This window comes from Melozone crissalis, unplaced genomic scaffold (assembly GCF_028551555.1).
Source record: "Melozone crissalis strain CALT ecotype California unplaced genomic scaffold, PUWL_Pcris_2 ptg000016l_1, whole genome shotgun sequence".
Lineage (NCBI taxonomy): Eukaryota > Metazoa > Chordata > Aves > Passeriformes > Passerellidae > Melozone > Melozone crissalis.
The window spans coordinates 35,252,754-35,272,804 of record NW_026535794.1 but is presented as its reverse complement, the minus strand read 5'-3'; the positions used below and the strand labels follow the sequence as shown (position 1 = coordinate 35,272,804).

General features: G+C 43.7%; 1 protein-coding gene across 2 annotated transcripts in view; it reads right to left on the bottom strand.

The window, feature by feature from the left end:
- Positions 1-19,721: 19,721 nt before the first annotated feature.
- Positions 19,722-20,051, bottom strand: part of CREB5 (cAMP responsive element binding protein 5) — a 211,778-nt gene continuing 211,448 nt past the window's right edge. For both annotated transcript variants that reach the window (XM_054274014.1, XM_054274015.1), the window contains one exon: positions 19,722-19,978. In XM_054274014.1, the coding sequence (XP_054129989.1) occupies positions 19,815-19,978 (164 nt within the window). In that variant the 3' untranslated portion in view covers positions 19,722-19,814. The remainder of the gene's footprint in view (positions 19,979-20,051) is intronic.

Genomic DNA, 20,051 nt, shown 5'->3' with positions numbered 1-20,051 from the left:
ATGCTACTCCTAGATGCATACATAAGACCCAGCTGAGGAAAATGGAGCAGGAAGCAAAATGGAGCATCAACTAGCAGAATTTGGCCCGGAGATATCAGAGGAATTCCTAGCCCTGTTAGTTGACTGCAATGGTGATGCTGAGGTTAATAATAACACTAAAAAGTGATGTCTCCCACCACAATAAATTTGCTGTGAAGACCTCCCCCATGACACAGGCAGAAACCTCTCCTATATTTCCCCCTATTCCCATCTCAACCAACTGTAGGTGACATGTCCAACGCGCAACAATTTTTCAGAAAAAATAAAATCAGTTTGGATGTCTCTGACAGCAATTATGTACTCTCAGTAAAATGAAACAGGCAACTTTTCTTGCTGAAACCTATTAGAAGCTGGGAGAGACGTGAAAAGCCAGATTCTCAGCTGCACTGAGACATTTTGTATTGTTAGAACAATAGGACCAAAAGGAGATGGATCTTCCCACAGTGCAGTTTATTCCATTGTTGGGAAATCTGTAGCCCCAGTGGCTTCTGCAGCTGGTGGCAGGCAGAACGCTGAAGAAAGGAGATGACAGGATTACTATTGCTGTTCCCTGTCCTTGCAGGCTATTGATAAACAGCTGGTTTAGCTTAAAGCAGCCCCAAGCCTTTTTTTTTTTAACTGCTCATGATGTGATTTGGATCAAATTAGGACTGGGAAGCAGCAGCCAGCTCCATTGTTATCCTTCTACCTTGTATCTGCAACTGGCAGCTGTAGGGTAATGCTAAAAATGCTGCTTATCCCTATCAGACATGCAGGAGGCTGTGTTGTGCCTGGTGCTGTCTTGGCAGGCAGCTTCCTATAAGGAGGTACTCCCTCTCCCTCTGATGTAAAAATTAATTCCCCTCCTAAAAAACCCTAATTGCACAACTCCCTTCAAAGTCCTGGGAGCAAAGAAACCCCCTGTGTGCTCCTCTGAAATGGCTGCTGTGTGGGGAAGTGAAGTGGGTGTCTCCAAACACCCCAGACCACTGGTGGAACTGTGGCTTTGTGCCTCACGTGCGGACAAGGAGGTCTCTGCTCACTTCTCCCTCAATGATGGGACAAGCATTCTCTCTTCTTCATCCAGCCCATTCCTTTCATGAAACTGGTGGGAGCTCTGTGACTGCTGCCCATCTGCTTTTTTGAAATTATCTGATGGTTTCAACTTTACTAGGAGGGAGATAAAGATGTACACTCACTGCCCTGCATGCAGCACATTGCACTGTTTCATTAAGAAACTAGATTTAACACAAAAACAAGAAGAGTACCTAACTTGGTCATGTTCTTAAAGTTGGATCTTCATTAGTGTGAAATCACCAATGCCACTTGTTCACAGAGATATGACAACCCCCAAGGTTTACTGCTTTTTTGAACCTCTGTAACCAATTAATCCAAGGAAAGGCATGTCTAAGTTGCTATCAGTAAAAAAAGCAGCATTTTAAAATCACTTTGTTGGGAATGTATCACTTCGGATGGGTCTGAGTAACCATGAATCAAGCTTTGAACCTCTTACCACATGTTAAGAGTCCATCTAAATCTTATCCTCTCAGTGAAGAACAATAGCTTTCACTCGAAGAGACACTATTAAGTGGCAAAAAGGATTAAAAGAAAAATAGTGGGGGAAAGGAATAATAATAAAAAACCTTCAATCACTTAACTGACAGATGCACCTAATTGATTTGAGGGTTGGCAGGGGAGTGCCATGGCAGCTAGTTTGATGTAGTAATTAATGCAATCATCCCGCTTTGTTATTACTTTAATAAGGTAAACACCCTGTTAAAATAAACTGAAACAGTTGTCTCTGGCCCAGAGCTTGCAGTTGTGGTGAGCAGCATAATAAGCCCACAATGTAAAACTTGGACAGGAAAGAATGAATTACATTAATCCCCAAAGGTTCTTACTGCAGACTTTTGAAGTTTTAACTTTAGAGTGGAAAAGGAGATCTGAAACGTGGAGGGTATTCACCCTGTGGCTCCTGAGAGAAAGCAGTGTGGGTCTGCTTGAGCACTCTGAATCCAGCTAAAAGGGGCTGGAGATAAGCTCAGTTTCTGCAAATACTCACATGTGGGCTTATCGGCACTACCACAAATAGTCTCATGGTACTAAAAGTTCAACACAGGCATAAAAATCAGCACTTGCACAGGTATCTTTTGTACTGTTTTGGAGTATCAGTAAGAAGAAGGAGAGTTTCAGTTTTGGTTTTAACCTAATGACTGTTTTTTAGAAGTAGTTTCCAGCAAAACCCACTCTCAATAGCACAATTCAAAGGGTTGCTTTATTTGTTTGGGCCTTCTGCTTCAAGTTTTCATTCCAAACAACAGAATTAAGAAGCTGTGCTGTATTGTTAAGGATTCCTTCAATAAAAGGAGTTGCTGAAACACAGCAAAATAGGAAAAAAAATTCCTGGTGAATAGTAACAACATTTTTCTTTCCTATTACCTTTACAATGATTTAACTGTAAGATGTATGCAACTCAGAATTTTATTCAGATATTTGACATTTCTCTTAGTTCCTAAATCCCCTTGGTTAGTGGTCTTACCTAAAAGGCATGAACACTCTTTTGGACTGAAATCTTTGCACATGGCCTGAAAACTTGCAAATACTTTCATGCAAAATCGATCTGGCTTCTTTGAGAAGTCCCATGTGACCAAAAGATTTGGGTTTCTTCTCACTTACTGCCCTTCTCAGTGATGCCTCAAGCCTTAATCACCTAAATGATAATTTACCAGGTTCCCATAAGATACAGGTCCAAAGACAAACTAAATCACTGGAAATGCATGAGAAACTTCTATGATGAATAATGTAGTTTCCAAGATGGTGAGTGCAAGGTATGCTGTACTAGGGTAGATTTACAATGCAAATGGGTTACAAGGGGTTATGGCCTCTTTATTCATGTCAGCCAGCATAATGTGCTCAGGGTGTTATGGGCAAAATAGGCTCAATTTGTGGAATTTTTATTGTATTACTTATTGCCAATTAACATAAATCTCTGATTACTAATTAGAGAGTACAGAGAAAAGTAGGGCGGGAGTGTTTGTCTGCAGGAGGGTAGGAAGGCTCTGCAGGGGAATTTGGACAGGCTGGATTGACGGGCCAAGGCCCATGGTCTGAGGTTCAACAAGGCAAAATGTTGGGTCCTGCATTTGGGTCACATCAGCCCCAGGCAGCACTACAGGCTGGAAAGCTGCCCAGAGGAAAAGGTGCTGGTGGACAGCAGCTGAACATGAGCCAGCCAGAAGGTCAGTGGCATCCTGGCCTGTATCAGTGTGGCCAGAAGGAGCGGGGCAGTGACTGTCCCTCGTTCTGGGCACACCTCGAATCCTGTGTTCAGTTTTGGGCCCCTCACTATAAGAAAGACATGGAAGTGCTGCAGAATGTCCAGAGAAGGGCATTGGAGCTGGTGAATGCTTTGGAGCACAGGTTTTATGAGGAGTATCTGAGTGAGCTGGAGTTGTTTATGCTGGGGAAAAGGAGAGCCAGGGAGAACTTTATTGCTCTCTACAACCACCTGAAAAGAGATTGTAAGGAGGTGGGTATTGGTCTCTTCTGCCAAGTATGAAGTGACAGTTGCACCCGGGAAGTCTTAGATTTGATATTAGGAAAATTTCTTCATGGAAAGAATGGTCAAATACTGGAACAGGCTGCCTAGGGAATCACCACTTAAATACCTGGAGGTATTTAAAAGATGTGGCATTTTGGTACCTGCTTTAGTGGTCACACAGCAGCGCTGGGTTAATGGTTGGATTGATAACCTTGGAGGTCTTTTCCAACTTTAATGATTCTGTGATTCATGCCCTCCTTCCACACTGGTCACTGCTTGCTACCAAACTCCTGCCATTTATCCCCAGTGCACAGGGTCCCTCTGCAGGTTGTGCTGCCCTCTCCATAGAAACCTCACTCAGCACTATTCATTTAAGGTCTTCCAGGTTTAGCATTTTAACAGGAAAAGCTTCAGAAAGCTGAAGACTGTCCTTGCGGTGCTGAATAGAGGGATGCATCATTCACAGCATGTGTCTGTGTGTGCTCTTCAATAATCTTCAGAGCTTTACTCCAACAGAGCATTTCCTAGTCAAATTTTAAATTTGTCATTTCTAAAATGGTTGAAGTCAAGAGCACAAATAGTCTGCATAGCTCACAGAGAAAGCAGCTGAGATATATATTTCATAGAATCATAGAATGGTTAGGGTTGGAAGGGACCTTGAAGATCACATAGTTATATATAAAGAGTAAGGATGCTACTTATAATAACTCTGAATTCCACTGCTTTCACTCTTTGGCTGAAAGTATTCATTCACATTTTTACAGTTGCAGCCTCATATTTGGTTTCTTGCAGAAAATTGTCCGCTCTGAAATAGGAAAATGAAAAAATCACCAGAGTAATCCCTGTTCCTTTCTCTTTGGGGAGATTTGCAGGCAGATTGAGAAGCCAGCGCCTTGAACCCATGTGCCCTGCCTCAGAGAAAAGAACAGCTATTACAAAGAAGAGACCCATTCCATGGGTCAGGGCAGCATTTCCCTTTTGCTGCTACCCTGATGTCTTGTGAGTCTCCCACCAAAGTGATGAACGGCTCCCTGCTCCAGCAAAAAGGGCATTGCTCTGTCTCTCCCTCCCATGACACCCAGTGACCACGCAGTCACCGCTGGCCAACGCGGGGAGGAACAATTCCAGACTTTTTGGTAGTAACTTTCGCCTTTGCTGGGGTTTGATCAGTTAGTTGTCGGTCGGATCGATTCTCGGGGCAGTTTGCCCCGTAGCCGTCGGGGAAATAAAAAACCGAGGAGAGCAAACCAGCAGCACCAGAGGCGCTGACAGCGCCCCGGGGCCGGTGCGGCCTGGCCCCACCGCGGAGCCGGGGCTGCGGCCGGGCTGAGCGGGGACCGGCGCGGCCGCCTGAGCTTCCCGGCCGCGCCACAGGGGGGCACGGCCGCACCGGGAACGCGCCGACACGAGCTCAGCGAAATGAACCGTGCCGAGCCGAGCTGTTCTCGCCGAGCCGCATCAGCTCTGTGTCCCGGTGCGCCCAGCGTCCCTCGCCCCGCCGTGCAGCAGCTGCCCGCGGCCGGTCCGGGGTAGCGCGGGTTCGGGCCCGGGGGTATGCCCCGTCTGTGATGGGCCCGTACGGCGGGGCCGGGCAAACGCACCTGCCCGAGATGGTGCAGAACTTGGGGCCCCTCCGGGCTCGCCCTCGGCCACCGGCCCGCGCGGCCCGTGTGGGAGCGGGGCCGGCGCCCGCCGGGCCTGGATGGCCGCAGGTGAGGGGCTGAGAGAGCGGGGCTGTGCAAGGCTCACACTCACCGGCCCTGGGGCTCGGGAGCGGGGCTGTGCAAGGCTCACACTCACCGGCCCCGGGACTCGGGAGCGAGGCTGTGCAATGCTCACACTCACCGCCGGCCCCGGGGCTTGGGAGCGGGGAGCGGCCTCGGCAGCGCCCGTGCGGGAGCTGGAAGATTTGTGGAAGGCAGAGAAGCATCTCGGCCCAGCTCGGCTGCCCCAAAGGTGTGCGTGAACAGGGCGACACTTGCTGTCAGCAAAGCTGACCTTCCTCAGTTGGGCAAGGCAAGCGGAGAGGCTTTTTCCTCCCAAGGGCTCCTGCACTCGGTCTGCTGTGGGCTCTGTGCACATGGGGCGAACCCCGCGCAGCGCCGCAGGACGGGCCCGCAGCGCGGGTTTGCAGGACGAGCGTCTTGCACGTTCCTCTCCCATTATTACAGGTGAGGAAAAGGCAGAAGGGGGCCCTTCTAAATTCGGGGGGCTGAATTTTATAGTGGACTGAATGGACATCGGAGAGCAAATGTACCTCTAAGGAAGGAATGCAGAGAGAACTCTCTGCCAACCATAATAATCTGTGTGACTAATAAGGAACACCGAGAACTGTTCCATTATATCATGAGACATTACATCGTGCTTGAAAAAATAGTCTTTGATGACATGCAAAGGATTGGCAAGTGCATTTCAGAGAATCCCCCTTCATTTCTTCAAGGATTTCAACCCATGTTCATTATGTTATGCAGAATTTAACTTTCTCAGCAGTTATATTGAACTTTCTGTTATGGGTTTTACATGTCTGTAATATAAATTTGGGAGAAGAGAAGGTGTATGAACTTTTTAAAAAAATTACTCATTTATAGTTCCTTGGAAGAATTAGAAACTGGAACTTCACAATAATTTTGCCATGTATTTCTAGACCTCGCCCAACATGCTGCAGTTTTGCAAAATGCCAGATTAGCAAAACTCTGTTTGCATTTAGTCTCACAGAGCCTACAGAGTAATATTTCCATATAAAGTATAGATATCAGCTCTCTTTTTTTTGGTAATTTTAACATCGCGGGTGTCAATCAGGAAGAAGATTGTTGCCTTTATTACAATGAATATTGAGCAAAACAAAGAACTTTTTAGAAAATGAATATGCTCAGGGGAGATTCAATAAATCTTTGTGAGACGAAAACCGTTCTTATATATAAATATATAAAAGCTGGCTGTGTATTGTGCAAAACTCGCTTAGTGCTAAAGGAGTAAATGTATTGTAAATCAATGGTGGGTCCCATAGCACATTATAGCATATTTTATTGGTTTTTTTACCTTATGGTAAGGTCCTTTATTAAGAGTATATAAGAGCACATGCTGCTGAATACCTTGTTTTTCACAGTGCTCTATACATAATGGAGGGTTTTTTTTCACTTGTTTCATTAAACATTCCTGTAATTAATGCATTTAATGGGAATCCAGCAGTAACAAATATAAAATTTATTGTGGTTTTAAAAAAGTGCTTCAGTTGCTACATTTTCCATTAGCAAATAGCAATGACCAAATTCCTCAAAATATTTCTGCTCTCACCCCAGAAATCTCCTGCTAAAACAGGTGATGTTTTCAACTGTGTAATGGGAAAGAAATGCCACATAAATAATCCCTGTGAAGGATTCAGTATAAATCCAAAAAGTGTCTTTAAAATAATCCTCAAACCTCTCAGTCTCGAGCTTGATAAGAAGATGTCTGTATTAGCACTGGAGCTTGCTGGGTGAGTTATTAGGTGTTGAAAGACACCGTCTAGGAAGTCTGACCCATCAGAATTTGAATGTAAAAGGCAAGTGACAACTTCATGAATACATGAAAAGCCTTAGAGCCCGGTCCCAAAGCCCTCTTTCCCTGCCTGAAAAGCCCGTTTATCTTCAGATGAATAAGAGTTACAGAATTGGAACCTAAGGAAAAAATCGTTGGTATCCGTGGCCAAGGGAATGTCTCCCTCCCACCCATTTGATTAGAACCATGTGCAAGTTTGGCTAACGAGACTGTAGGGCTTTCCCCTCGCCTCTGTGGATGATTGTGGCATTTTATTTGAATGCTGGTATGGTTTCCCATTCCTGTTCCTTGCAAGCTTTTGGTCTGGGCAAATAAAAAAGGAGATGTCAGAACCGGAGAATCTTTTTACAGCATGTAAAAATCTTCCCATCTAATCCAAGAGGAAATCGTAATGTGAAGAACATCGGTGTTTTAATGGCCTCCTAATGAGGATGAGTTTGGCCAGAGCTTTGAAGAAGACAAATGGAAAGCAAAACAGCTCATTTCTCCTTGAGGGCAAGGATTACAGTTCTTAGGGAGGGCTGCATGGATATGCCTTCAGAAGGTAAAGCTTTGCCTGCCCGCAGTCTCCTGGCAGGGCCCTGATGTACGGGCTGTTGGCAAGAGCAGGAAAGGGGGGTAGGAGAGCGGGGGGCGTGCTCACGCTTTCTGGTTTCTCTGTCAGTCTATTCCTCTCTGTGTACTGCTGGGAAAAATGAAGACAATTATATTTACCTAAATCCCTGGGTAATTAAGGCACTAAATTAAAGCCTGAGAAGCACTTGAAACTTTCAGATGAAAGAGCCCATAGACAGACAGCCCACTTGTAACCTCACATGTCTGGGGTTCTCCCTAAGGTATGAGGGATACACAGCAAACACTCTGTACAGCCGCAGATAGGTGATCACATCTAATTTTAAAGCTCTCATTACTCCCTCCTGACAGGTTTGGATGTTTGCCTGCCTAGTTCCAAGGCCAGTGTCAATCCATTTAAAATTAATATTTTTCATTCCTCTCTCTGCCGTGTGCATTTAAAAGCTGTCCTTGGCTTTCTCTCCCAGCTGCTGGCTCCGATTAGCCCAGCAGCAGTGATGGAGCTCTGCTTTTGCAGCTCTGATGGGTTCCTACTGCTCCCATACCGCATTAGAAGTAGAGTTTTCCTGGAAAAGGGACTGCTATGTTCCTGACTTCGGCTTCAGCAAGCCAAAGGGTCTTATTTTGCGATTGGGAAAAACAGGCCTTTCTCATCCTGTCCCTGAAACAAGCTGTGAGTGCCAGGGCTGTGGGTGTCGTGCTTCCTTCTGTGGCACTGTCCCTTGACAGGGCTCAGCCCTGCACACTCTCTTTGCTCAGCATGGGCTTGCAAGGAAAGCAGACATGCTTTTGTGGGCAGATCAAGATGGTACCTCTTTTTGCTGCTGCTGAAAAGGATCTTTGTACAATTCTCCTGGAGTGACATGAGGGATAACATGACAGAGGAAATTGCCCTCACGGAGATACCCATGAAGGTCTTTCTAATAAACTAAAATGTGAGTTCTGCTCTGGAGATCCACTGTAAAAAGAATTTAAAAGCACATTGTAGTCAGTAGCTTGTGTTTCCCTGTCTCTGCAGAGTGAGCATTTCTAAGTCTTTGAAGGCAGAGAGCAGGTAATGTTTTAAAGCTACTTTTGGCTTCATGGGCTTTGGAGGGGGAGGACAACTCTGGGTAAAGCCTTGGTAATGGGTCAGTATAGAAACCTCAGAGGAACAACAGGGCAGAACCACTGCCACTAATGGCACCAGATGCAGACACCATCTCACTTGAATTTCTGTCTGGGCACAGCCTAGGAGTACAGCTTTACCATGCAGCGACTCACAAACATTTTGGCCATTTTTTCATTCTCTGCTCACTCCCTGCCCACTCACCTGCCCACTGTCCTTCCTGCCCTCGCCAGGCTCTGCACATGGTGAACTGCATGGTTTGCCACAACAGTTAGCTACATCGGCAACATGATGAATAATTTTCCATTGCATTTTTCTCTAGTTTTAGTCAGTCAGATTGGCTTGAGGCACGGTCAGACTAATGGCAGGGCACTGGTTTAGCTCAGATTTTGCAGTGCTGTGGCAGGAGTCACCTGCAGTGCCAATGTCAAGTGTGTCAGTACAGTGGGAGCCCTGCGAACCTTGCTGCCAGGATGTTACCACGTTGTGTTACTGTGGAACTGTGGGGCTGTGGGTGTCCCCCCAGGCCCTTCACCTCATGCCACACAGTATTACCAAAAAGAGGTAGCAGAAGCACCTTTACAAAGGGCTGATAGTCCCTCAGCTGTTCTAGGGGATGAATTTAGGATTACAGGAATTAGGCGCTTAAGAGAGTCAGTCAGTGCAGGTTGCCCTTACTCCCTCTGAACGATAAAACCTTGCCTCTAAAGCTAGCCACCATTGCAGAAGGACACTGGTAGCAAAACTACGCCTTCCTCATCCTCCCCATCCAGCTTGTGAAAACTGCCTGACTTTAATTCAGACTATTTAACGTATAGATCAAAGTAAAGGGAGCAGCCACAGCAAAACACCGACAACAAAAACACAAGTCAAAACAACGGCTGGTGTTGTGATACCCTACACAACCCAGTGTAACCGGAGTCCACAGCCGTGTCCCACTGTGGACAGTTCCTTTTTCTTATCCATGGCTATGTGTTGTCTTTGTAGCACAGCTTCTTCAAGCTAAGAAAAACTTTGCTAAGTTGGAATTGGCTCAACCACCAAATAACACAGAATGAAAATGATTAGTGAAACAAAAGGAAAAGTGCAAGGAGGATATAGAGTCCTTCCATACAAACCCTCCTGTCTTCCTATGGGATCCATTATAATCCAGAGGGCCCCAAATTTAAACTAATCCGTTTCTGCCTTTATTTATTTTTTCTCAACGCAATTTCCTACATGAACTGGCCAGTTATGTCAAATATTTTTCTTTCTTTTAAGTTAACTTGCTGTCAGCTGAATGCAATGCCCTGTGAAAACACCTGCTGACCTGCTGTGTATACACACAGGCACACATCTTTGCTGTCTGCATCTGCATATCTGTATTGTCTATATGTATGTATAGAATCTATGTCTGCTTATCTATACGCCTATATGTCTCTTTTTCTTGCTTTTAGAGCACGACCCACAGGTTGCCAATTCCTCATCTCTGCAAAATACACTTTCAAGCTTCCTGCTCTTTTGAGAAAGGCAGCTGCCTCACTGCGTCTAGTTCAGACTGCTCTGGCTTGCTCTGCTGGCAGGAATGGACTGATTCCTGCGGGAGTGGACTGATCAGGTTCACTAATGGTCGGGCTCTGGTGGTATTTTCTTACCTAACACAATCAGAACACGCGTCTTAAATATTTTATCAGCTTCACTGGGTCATTCTCATACTGTGGCATTGTATTGCTGGAGAATGGAGGCTAGGGAAAAATACTTCTCAAGAATGCTGCAGAAAGAGAGCTTTAAGTGCATGGCAGCACTAATGCCCTTCTTAGAGCCACTAAAACAAATGTCCCTTTTGCTGCACAGCAGCTCGGAGGCAAAAAAAAAAAAAAAAAAGATTAGGGCAATTGCAATAACAAAGCAGACTAAAGAATTGAGCAAATAGTCCCAGACCATCAGTTGTTGGCTCTGACCTAAATGGTAGTGGTGGTCCTGGTTTAACTTTGATCCTTCCTTTCTGATGCTTGATTAATTTTTTGACTCCCTAGAAAAAAGTTCTCAATACATTTTTGTAATTTATCTTGTGCCTATTCCCTGTGGGTAATTCCGCAAATGCCTGTGAGTAAAGTAAAGTGAAAAGAAAGTGGGTGTAGCAGGTTAATTCTGAGGGTATGATCAGAGCTGGAGTCTCCTGTAGTGGGCCCTCAGCAGCCAGTAGCTGTTGTGGAGAAGAAACCATCCATTGCCTGCCTCCAGCTAGAAAGTGACTCCAGATGGGCAGGGAAGGCTGAGAGGTAGGTCTGTCCTGCAAGCCTTTGCTAGAGCTGTGGGTAGAAAGTGTTGCTAATGAGGGGACCTAATCAACCCCATAATTTCTGAGCCTGTCCCCAAGGGCTGCATGTGGGGAGATTCCCCACTAGTTGCATGTGGGGAGATTGTCCAAAAGGAGGTCAGACACGCTTTGTCTCTTTAGAGAGTCAGTATGATAGTGAAGAGCTTTGCATCCTTGCAGGTACAGTGTTCCCTCTATCCCAGTATTTGTAAACTTTAAAAAAAAAAAAAGTACTTGTGTCTGCCATGTTTTTTCATCCTCCCCTGAAGGGTTTCTCTAGCACCAGTTCAATTCCAATTTCTCAGCTCTTTTGTCTGTTTACATTTGGGCTCATGGAGGTTCACCACCCTCCCCTAGCTCCACACCTTTTTTGGTGAGCTGTTTGCTTTCTCCAAATTGCTGTTGTTGCTCTGTTACTCTGCCTTGATTTTTGCCAATGTCCTTGGGTACCTGTGGTGTCCTCTGTGCTTGCTTATCATCCCTCCTTGAACTCTGTGCTATATTGCCATTAGTTTTGAATGCCCTTATAGCAAGGAGGCTGCAGCCTGGGTTCAGGAAAAAGCTGGGACACGTTGAGGAGCTAAGTGGATCCAGCCAAAGCACGAGAGGCTAGTGTGGCAAAGGGAAGGAGTCTCTCTGTACCGCTGCTCTGACCAGCATAACCTGGGGAAACCTTCATGCTGATGCAGTGTCCTCAGTTTAGTCTAGTTTTGGCTGCATCCCTGCAAAGGAGAAGAGTGTGTGCTCACACTGATTCATTTTCTTGCTAATAATAACTTTGTTATGATGTCCAGAACAGCCTGCAGAGAGCAATAGTAACAGTGGACTGCTTGGAAGAGGAACAAATACTACGATCAGGTTTGGGAAACCATGAATCAGCTGTAAAGGGCAGTCTTACCTCAGTCTGAATACATCTTGCTTAGCTCATACTGTCAGGTGTAAATATAACTGTGTGGACAATAAAGTTATCCTGTGATATGTCTTCATGAGAGGCACCTATTTTTACAGATATGATGATCCTCTTTCAGTATTTGGCGCCAGAGCAAGAGCCCTGCTTTAATAAATACAGTGGCATGACATCCCCGCTTTAAAGGCAGTGCAGGAGCATATGACCTCAGAAAAGTATCCAGCTAATGCCATGCCTTGATGTTTGGGGAAAACGTCTGCTGTACCCCCTTAAAGAGGTACACCCCATGTGCACCCACTGCCCCATCTTCCAGCTTTTACAAAGGGAGGATGGGAACAGGGGCACGGCTCTGCCTTTTTCCTACCCATTTTAGGAGGGTGAATGCTCTTGGCCAGATTTAGCCTTTTAAAACCCAGGGGGGAGAGCAGCAGAAGCTGTGCGTGTGCCAGGGCCCCCAAGGGAGCAGCATGGTCACACCGCATGGGGCCGATGTCCTGCAGTGTGACACCAGCACAGAGCGCTTGAAGCCAGGCTGGTCCTTGTCACCAAGGCTGCGCCACTTGGGTCAGGCCCTCGCTCTGGGACTGCCAGCAAGACATCAAGTTGCATTAATCTACAGCTAATCTGATTCCCACTGGAGAGATGGGTTCATCCTGACTAACTTTAGATTACAGTTTACGCATTATTGTGCCAAGGTCTGTATTGGACCAATTTATAGTGAGAAATGAGGTTGGCAAGATAACAGGGGCATCACAATTAGAGCTAATTAGCCCAGCAGGAAATCCATTTCCAGGCAGCTTTTGGCAAGACGAGAGGTTGGCGGGATAACAAGCATGGAGTGTATTTTGATACAAGCACACTCCAGCTGCAAGGAAAAGTAAAGTAACAGCTTGTCTCATCCTTATGCGGAGGCCTCATGTCAGGCTCCACCACGTAAGTCTTTTTGTTTGAGGCTTTGCAGCCTCCCTGCTTGGAAGAGGTTCAGAGAACTTGTTCTTACCAAGTCACCTCGGCTGCTGGAGGACAATGGTGAGCTGCAAGGTCTGCACAGCACCTTGATCCTCCCACCAGACAGCAGTGTGCCCTGCACCGTGGTCCTCCTCCAGTTTGGAGGGAGATGAGGGGTTGTAGGGCATAATAGAAATCAGTGAAGAATAGCTTGGTTTAATTGCAGGAGTTACAGGTATGGTAAAATGTCCGGAGTATAGATACAGACAAACTATTGGAATTATTTATATTTGAGTGCTTTATTATATTGGAATTGCAGTGATATTATTAACATTTGTACAAATGCACAAAAATCCTTTCTCTTCTAGCTAGAAAGAGATGTAAAAATCTGACCTAGTTGAACAGTCTCAATGAACTCATTGTCCATTTGTAACAATAATGGGTTCACAATGCAACAAAAAGCTTAACATAAAATTAAACATATTAAATGCTGCAGCAAGTATTTACATTTATGTACCAAAAAAAAAAGTATCTCCCTCCAGTAAGGAAGGTGGTTGCTTTACAGAATAAAACAGACATACAAACACAAAACCTTTGCATACAATACAAACAACCTCAAGCCCAAAACTTACTGTGACAGCACCTTTTTTTTTAATATTATATATATATATATATATTTCTATATAAACTTCGATAGTTTAGGCTTACTCCAAGCAGTGCTAAAAGTTCCTTAAAACCAGGACAATGGCAATAGTCCAAAGAAGCAATGTTCACTGATGAGCGCTACCCAGTGTTTGAAGAGAGCTGCTACAGAGAGAGGGATACAGAGCTCACGGCCATGGGCTGGGAAACACTTGGGTCCCAATGATAAAATCCTTGGCAAAACTCTCAGTGGCAATTGTTCTTACTCATAAGAGCAACTACACCTTTCGTGCAAAGAAGTGTGTCTTGTGGGAGCATGCTAAAGGTCATCTCTGTCAGGGAACTCCTTGCAATGTCAGACTTGTGGGGTGGGGAAAATATTTCTCTGAAATTTCCTAGATTCCAGCAAGGGAAGCATTTCCCTGGAAATGCTCCATCAATCCCCCCCAGCTCCCTCACCCTAGGACACTGCTGCAGTTTCTGCAAAGCTGGAAGGAGCTTTCAGTCTTCATTCAGAAGGCTGTCATGCAGATTTTCAGTCAAGAAAGATATTTGGATCTAAGACCCTCACGGCATCAGATAGCAGGCTCTGCCCATGGGCTTTGTGAACAGTTCCACCAGGTGAAACTCAGCAATGCTAACATTTAGCTTGCATAAATGTAGAACTGGAGATCCTGAATCCCAGGTATTACACATTGGTCTAAATATAACGAGTTGCAGTTATTGATTCCAGTCCAAGGAGAGCCTGGGAAAGGATCAGATTTCCACTTAAAGAATCAATCTTGTCTCTGAGTGTGTGTGAACACTGACATTTTTGGCCTCATGCAGTTTAGGATTTGCTATAAAGTCATTTTGAAAGCTATGGAAAACCAATAATGGTGAGCAATTTAGCTCTTAAGTGTAAAGCCACTGATAAAACTGGGATAACTGTAAGCTCTGGGAAAAAAAGAAACAACAAAAAGAGGTTATGGATGTAAACAGTCTCTTTTGTCTACGCAGTAAGGTGATGATTTCAGATGTTGAAAAATTGAACCTTTTTTGTTGTTGTTCAAATTGCTTGTGATTTTATTGCTTTTATGTGTTCTTAGAAGTTTTTTGTCTCTTCTTTTTTTTCTTTTTAAAGGTGCTGTCCCTAGTCAAGTTATAAGGCAACATATTTTATTGATTCAGAACTCTAATACATAGTATGGCCACTGTTACCACTGCAGCTTTGCAGCTACTGTGAGTTGGACAACAGTCAAAGTGCCTCACAATGCACAACAGAGCCAATCTCCTGACCTTAGGATATACAGGACACTTTGGTTCTTGGGATGAGAGATTATAAATGTAGCTTAAATGCTGCCTCACATCACACACATTGCATAATAAAACATTTATATGCTGTCATGAAGAGGGTGTAAAGTCTAAGTGACACTGAAGACTGGCTAGTCTCAGCTTCTCTGCTTGGGCAGGTGTGAGAGACAAGTTGTAGATATGCCACCAGTGAAAGCATATAAATGTATCTGGTGCAAAACTTTTACAAGAGTATTTATTAATGATTCAACAAGGGAGAGCAAGAAAGAGAGCAAGAGCTAAAGTGCAATTTTAAAAGAATATAAATAATTGAAATGTAGAAATAAGATACTAATTAATTGTAACTGGTTTTGTTTTATAGGCACAGTTTAGGTTTTATGTCTACAGATCAATTTTTTTCTCTTCTTCCCCCTCTAGTAATTTTCTCTGATGTATAATGGAGCTTCGATGATCTAAATCTAAGGAACATTGCTTAGTAAGAGGACTGAAGAGGCAATGATAAGGCAGTATAGTGCAAGTCACTATGTGATATTAGACAAGAAATGAGGATGGGGTTAGATCTTCTGTGGTGATGTATAAAATCAGCCCTAAAAAAAAAGCAGAAAAAAAGAGACAGGCTTTCCAGTTATACGTTGACTCATGCTTTCTAAAATGAGAAAGCACATTTTGCAATACAAAGGAAACAACTGAAGGTTTATAATTTGTTTCATTGTTACCAAAACAAAACAAACAAAAAAAAAAGCAGATGCTGCTTTAAGGAAAACATTTAATTCTAGGAATTTCTGTACAACTGACCTCAGCAAACTGTTCCATCTTAGATGGATGACTTCTGCTTGAGACCCTGAAAGATTAAGATGCACACACACCTAGAGTAGTTTATTGCAAAACTAATATTGTAACTTAAAAAAAAAACAACAAACAGATTCTGTACAAGAATACTGTTCAAATGGAATGTGTTAAAATAACATTTATTAATAAATACTTTATAAAATTCTATGTGAATACTAAATTAATAGATTCCTGTTTTAAAATTGCTTTGGTCCTCATGAATTTTCATAAATTCACTCTATACGCTTTTTTTTTAAAAAAGGTATTAGCTGCTAAAAAGCACATTTTGCCTAAACTAAAAGGCTAGTTTTCAACACTAAATATTGTTGCTTAAAAAAATATGAATCCTCAAAAGTTGGGCATTTAACAACAGTTACAGCTGGCTTGTTAGTTAACAGGACTGAGTCATTAACACTAAATCCACACGCACTGAGGCACTGAACCATTGACTTTCCACTATTCAGAATATGGGCAGCAGAATTTAGCTTCATAGCAGGAATTAACTCCCAACAGCATGAAATTCTCCATAAATCATCATCATCATCATTGTTGTCCTTATAAAACACAACACGATAGCACACAAACTACTTGTCTCCCACAGGCAGCGTTATGAATATGGCTTGCATAAATTGACTTGGGGAAGGGGCGCTGGGGGTGCCAGAGCTGATTGCAGCATCATTTCTTTCTGATCAAAATATTGCAGTTCTCCATGGCTGAGATTTCCAACCTACTTCCAAGGTCAGACCCACGAGATGCTGTCTATGGTATGGTAACACCTCCTCCTGAACAAGGCACTGGCCAAGGCTCACCATCCTGCAAGTGCTCTTGGGACTGGATGATGGAAGTGGTCAGAGTTGTCCTTCACTGGCAGTGGGATAGGGCACAGAGCCTAGTGAGCCTGGCAACAGGCTGGACTGGTCGGGCGAGAGGAAAGTGGAGCAGTCTCCAGAAGCAGCTTGTGGAAAAGTAGGATTCCTCCTTGATGGAAAGAGCCCAGGAAACACATTTAGAGTGAGGTGCTTAGGAAGAGGCTGCTGCCACTGACCACATGGCAGAGGGACATCCTGGAGACAGGGCTGGAGCTTCTCCCGCAGCCCTTGCTCAGGCAGCCTCCAGTGCCTGGTTGGACCAGCAGCTTGAGGAAAGGCTGCAGGATCACTCCCCTGGAAAACAAGACCATTTTAATGTGGAAGCAAATCTGATGAATAATATAAGGTGCCTGGTATGGTTGGTCCTTTTCCCAATGATAGAGCCGATATAAATATGCTGCATGTTGTCTTGGCCTGTGAACCTGCGGCAGAGTTACAAGAAGCAATAGCAAATAGCTTTTAATCCTTTACTTATTTCCACATCACTAGCAAGGATTATACCTAAAGGCCAATAGTATAGAGAGGAGACATTTCATTGTAATTACACATTTAGCCCAACATGTGTGGTTGGCTTGCCTAGTTAGCATTAAAAAAAGAAATAATTGAGCTATATATAATACACATCAGTCAAACTGTCAAGTTGCTGAATTTAACAAAACTTAAGCAAGGTTTTTGTATTTTTTTCCTTTTTTTCCCCCCTTTTTAATGTAGAGGCTTTCATTTTAACAGCTAAATATTTTAATTGAGGAGACTGAATAAAATGAAGCTAAACCGTAATTCTAGTGCAGTGTAGCTCAACTGGGTATTCTAACATTACCAACAACTTTGATTTTTATTTTTTAATGTATTTAAGTGCTACCCATATAGAGGTAAAGTTTTTTAAATTAACCCTGCAATGGCATTTCCTTTTAGATGGTGAATGATGAAATTCAGATGTGGGGGAAATGCTTATTTAGGTTTTTCACATAGTGGATACTCAGCTGGAACATTTCTCTCGACTGCATATTTGAAAAAAGTTCTCTTGGGAGCCATGATGAAGCAAAACCATTTAGCCATTACAACTGGAGATTAAAAAAAATTATAGTTTCAGTATTTAAAACACTTTAAAAGTATATGTTTGTCTAAAATATAATAGAAAATCCTTTACATTTGTATTTTTTCATAATTTTTTTTTTGGTTCTTAGACTATATAATCAAGTCAAGATTTACACTGTACATTAAAAATCTTCTTCTTTTGAATGTATTTGCATAAATGGAAAGCAAGCTGTTAAAGAAAAGGATACTGATAAAAAGTTAGTCACCAAGATAAGAACTAATTCAGCAATGACTGATGCTCAGAAATTTGCTTTCTCTTCCAGATAGGCCCTGCTCCTTACAGAACCTCCTCACACTTCAGTTGTTTCACTCTCCCTCCTGCATGGAGAAGACTCACCCTTTAAAAACTCATGACTTCTCCAAAGACCAAAGACACAGTCTTTGAGGAAGAGAGTTTTGCTTCAGAACAAAGTGTGTTCAGGGCTAGAGGATTTGCTGGGATTAATGTGAATTTTGCTCTTGAACATGTAGCTCAAAATGTTTGAACATTTTTCACCAGCTTGGAGCTTGCTCCCTGGGTGAGCAGCAGGAGGTTTTGCCTCTGACAGATTTGAGAGCAAAATCAGGTCCCAGTCTACAGCACGGCAGCATAATTAACTGGCATCATCTCTGTCTGATTTTCCTATCAATCACTGGGACCACTCGGGGATGCAAATCAGTTGTGCTGAGGGGCAGGCTCAGAGTCCAAACAAAAACCTTAATTGTAGCATAAGGCTCTTTTCCAGACCCTCTCTGCAGGACTGTATTTTATCCCAAGTGTGGGACTTGGCATTCTTGCAGCATTTTTTAGCCGCTGCGTGCCTCCTAAAAATTATTTAGCGTCCTAAAGAACAATTCCTTACCCGTGGTAAGCGGCTGTTAAGTGCCATTAAAGTCAGTGAAGCTACACTATCTGCCAGCTTGGGATCAGTCCGTGAAAGTTTAAAGGGATGCCTGCAGAGACCAGGTCTTTCCCTGGGAATTAAAAATGGCATTTTTCCAACTGGTCAGAACCATTACACTGATTTATTTCTCATTTATAGCCCATGAAGCCTGAGGTGCTTAGCTTTCGTTGCTAGAACAACGTAACCAGGTTAGGGAACAGAACTTTTCCGAATTATTATATACTACATGGATTTTTCTGCATTAATCACTGGCAGTGCAAAAAATTGCTGTGACTCTCAGGTGCTGCTCGCTATGCCTCTACTGCATCACAGAAGCTTACAGGGCTGCTAGCATCAACACAGCTGGTTCACCATTCTGCTTCACCTGCAGCTTTGCTGTTTTCACCTTTCCCTATTTATTAAAAACACTAAATCAGGAGCATTTGTAGTTTTCAAAAGCCAAATGCTTGGCGCAGCCCAACTGCGGGTGAAGAGCTAGTGAAAGCAGCAGCCGTGCCGACAGTTTTTAGGTGGGCTTGAAGTTTTCTTGTTCATTACCATTCTTTGAGAAAAAGAGGGAAGCAAGAAAGCCTTGGAATGAAAAAAAAAAAAGCCAAGGAAAAAAACAGCTGGAAAATGAAAAGGGAAGGGAAAAGGAAGGTGTGAGAATAACTGGAGGAAAAAAGGCCAGGGTAGGGGAAAGAGGAGAAGGGGGAGGGCTAGACAAAAGAGCATGCTATTTGGGCTTGATTTTGTCCTGAAGCCACATCCTATATAACTGCTCTGAAAGAGGCTCTGAATGTGAGACGCGGTCTGCTGATAGCACAATGCTAACTCTTTTTTATTATGCTGTCAGCAGATGCCCTCGGTCTATATTTATAGCCTAATTACTCCTAGTTACCTATGTTTGACTCTGTTTAGTACTTTTCATGCCTCACATTGGCTAACAAGCTGCAGTTTAACACAACTTTGTATTTCTGAGGCTGCAGGCTAGACTGGTGAGAAGGAAACATGACTATGTACAGAAACAGTTAGGTTTATAAACAAGTAACTGGTACCAAAAAAATGGAGAAAGCACCAAAGCATTTCTCAAGCTGATAGAATATTAATTGCGTAACTCCCTTTCATGTAACTAAGTATAAAAGACATTTTAATAACTATAAAAATGAATAGCCAGAGTCTTTCAAGAACTGAGGAATCTTCCAGGCTTGAGTTACGGTTGCAAATGTCCTTAGCAGAGAGGACGCTTTGATACGGTACCACACTCCCCCAGCAGTTTCTGATCAACCACTTTTAAAGGATGGGGTTGATGTCTGTTCTGTGGCTGGCAAGCTGGGTGAGAGTGGAGCTTCCCACGACGTCGCTGACGGAGGAGGAGGTCGTTATGGTGTTGTGCTGGATGACTTGCTGCTGGGAGCAAGCTGGGACCGGGCTTGCAGGAGGACTGCTCTCGGGACCTGGGAAGGGAATGAGGGCACAGAGACAACACACATTCATTTTTCCATCCGAGCAAAAAACCTAGGCTGAGTT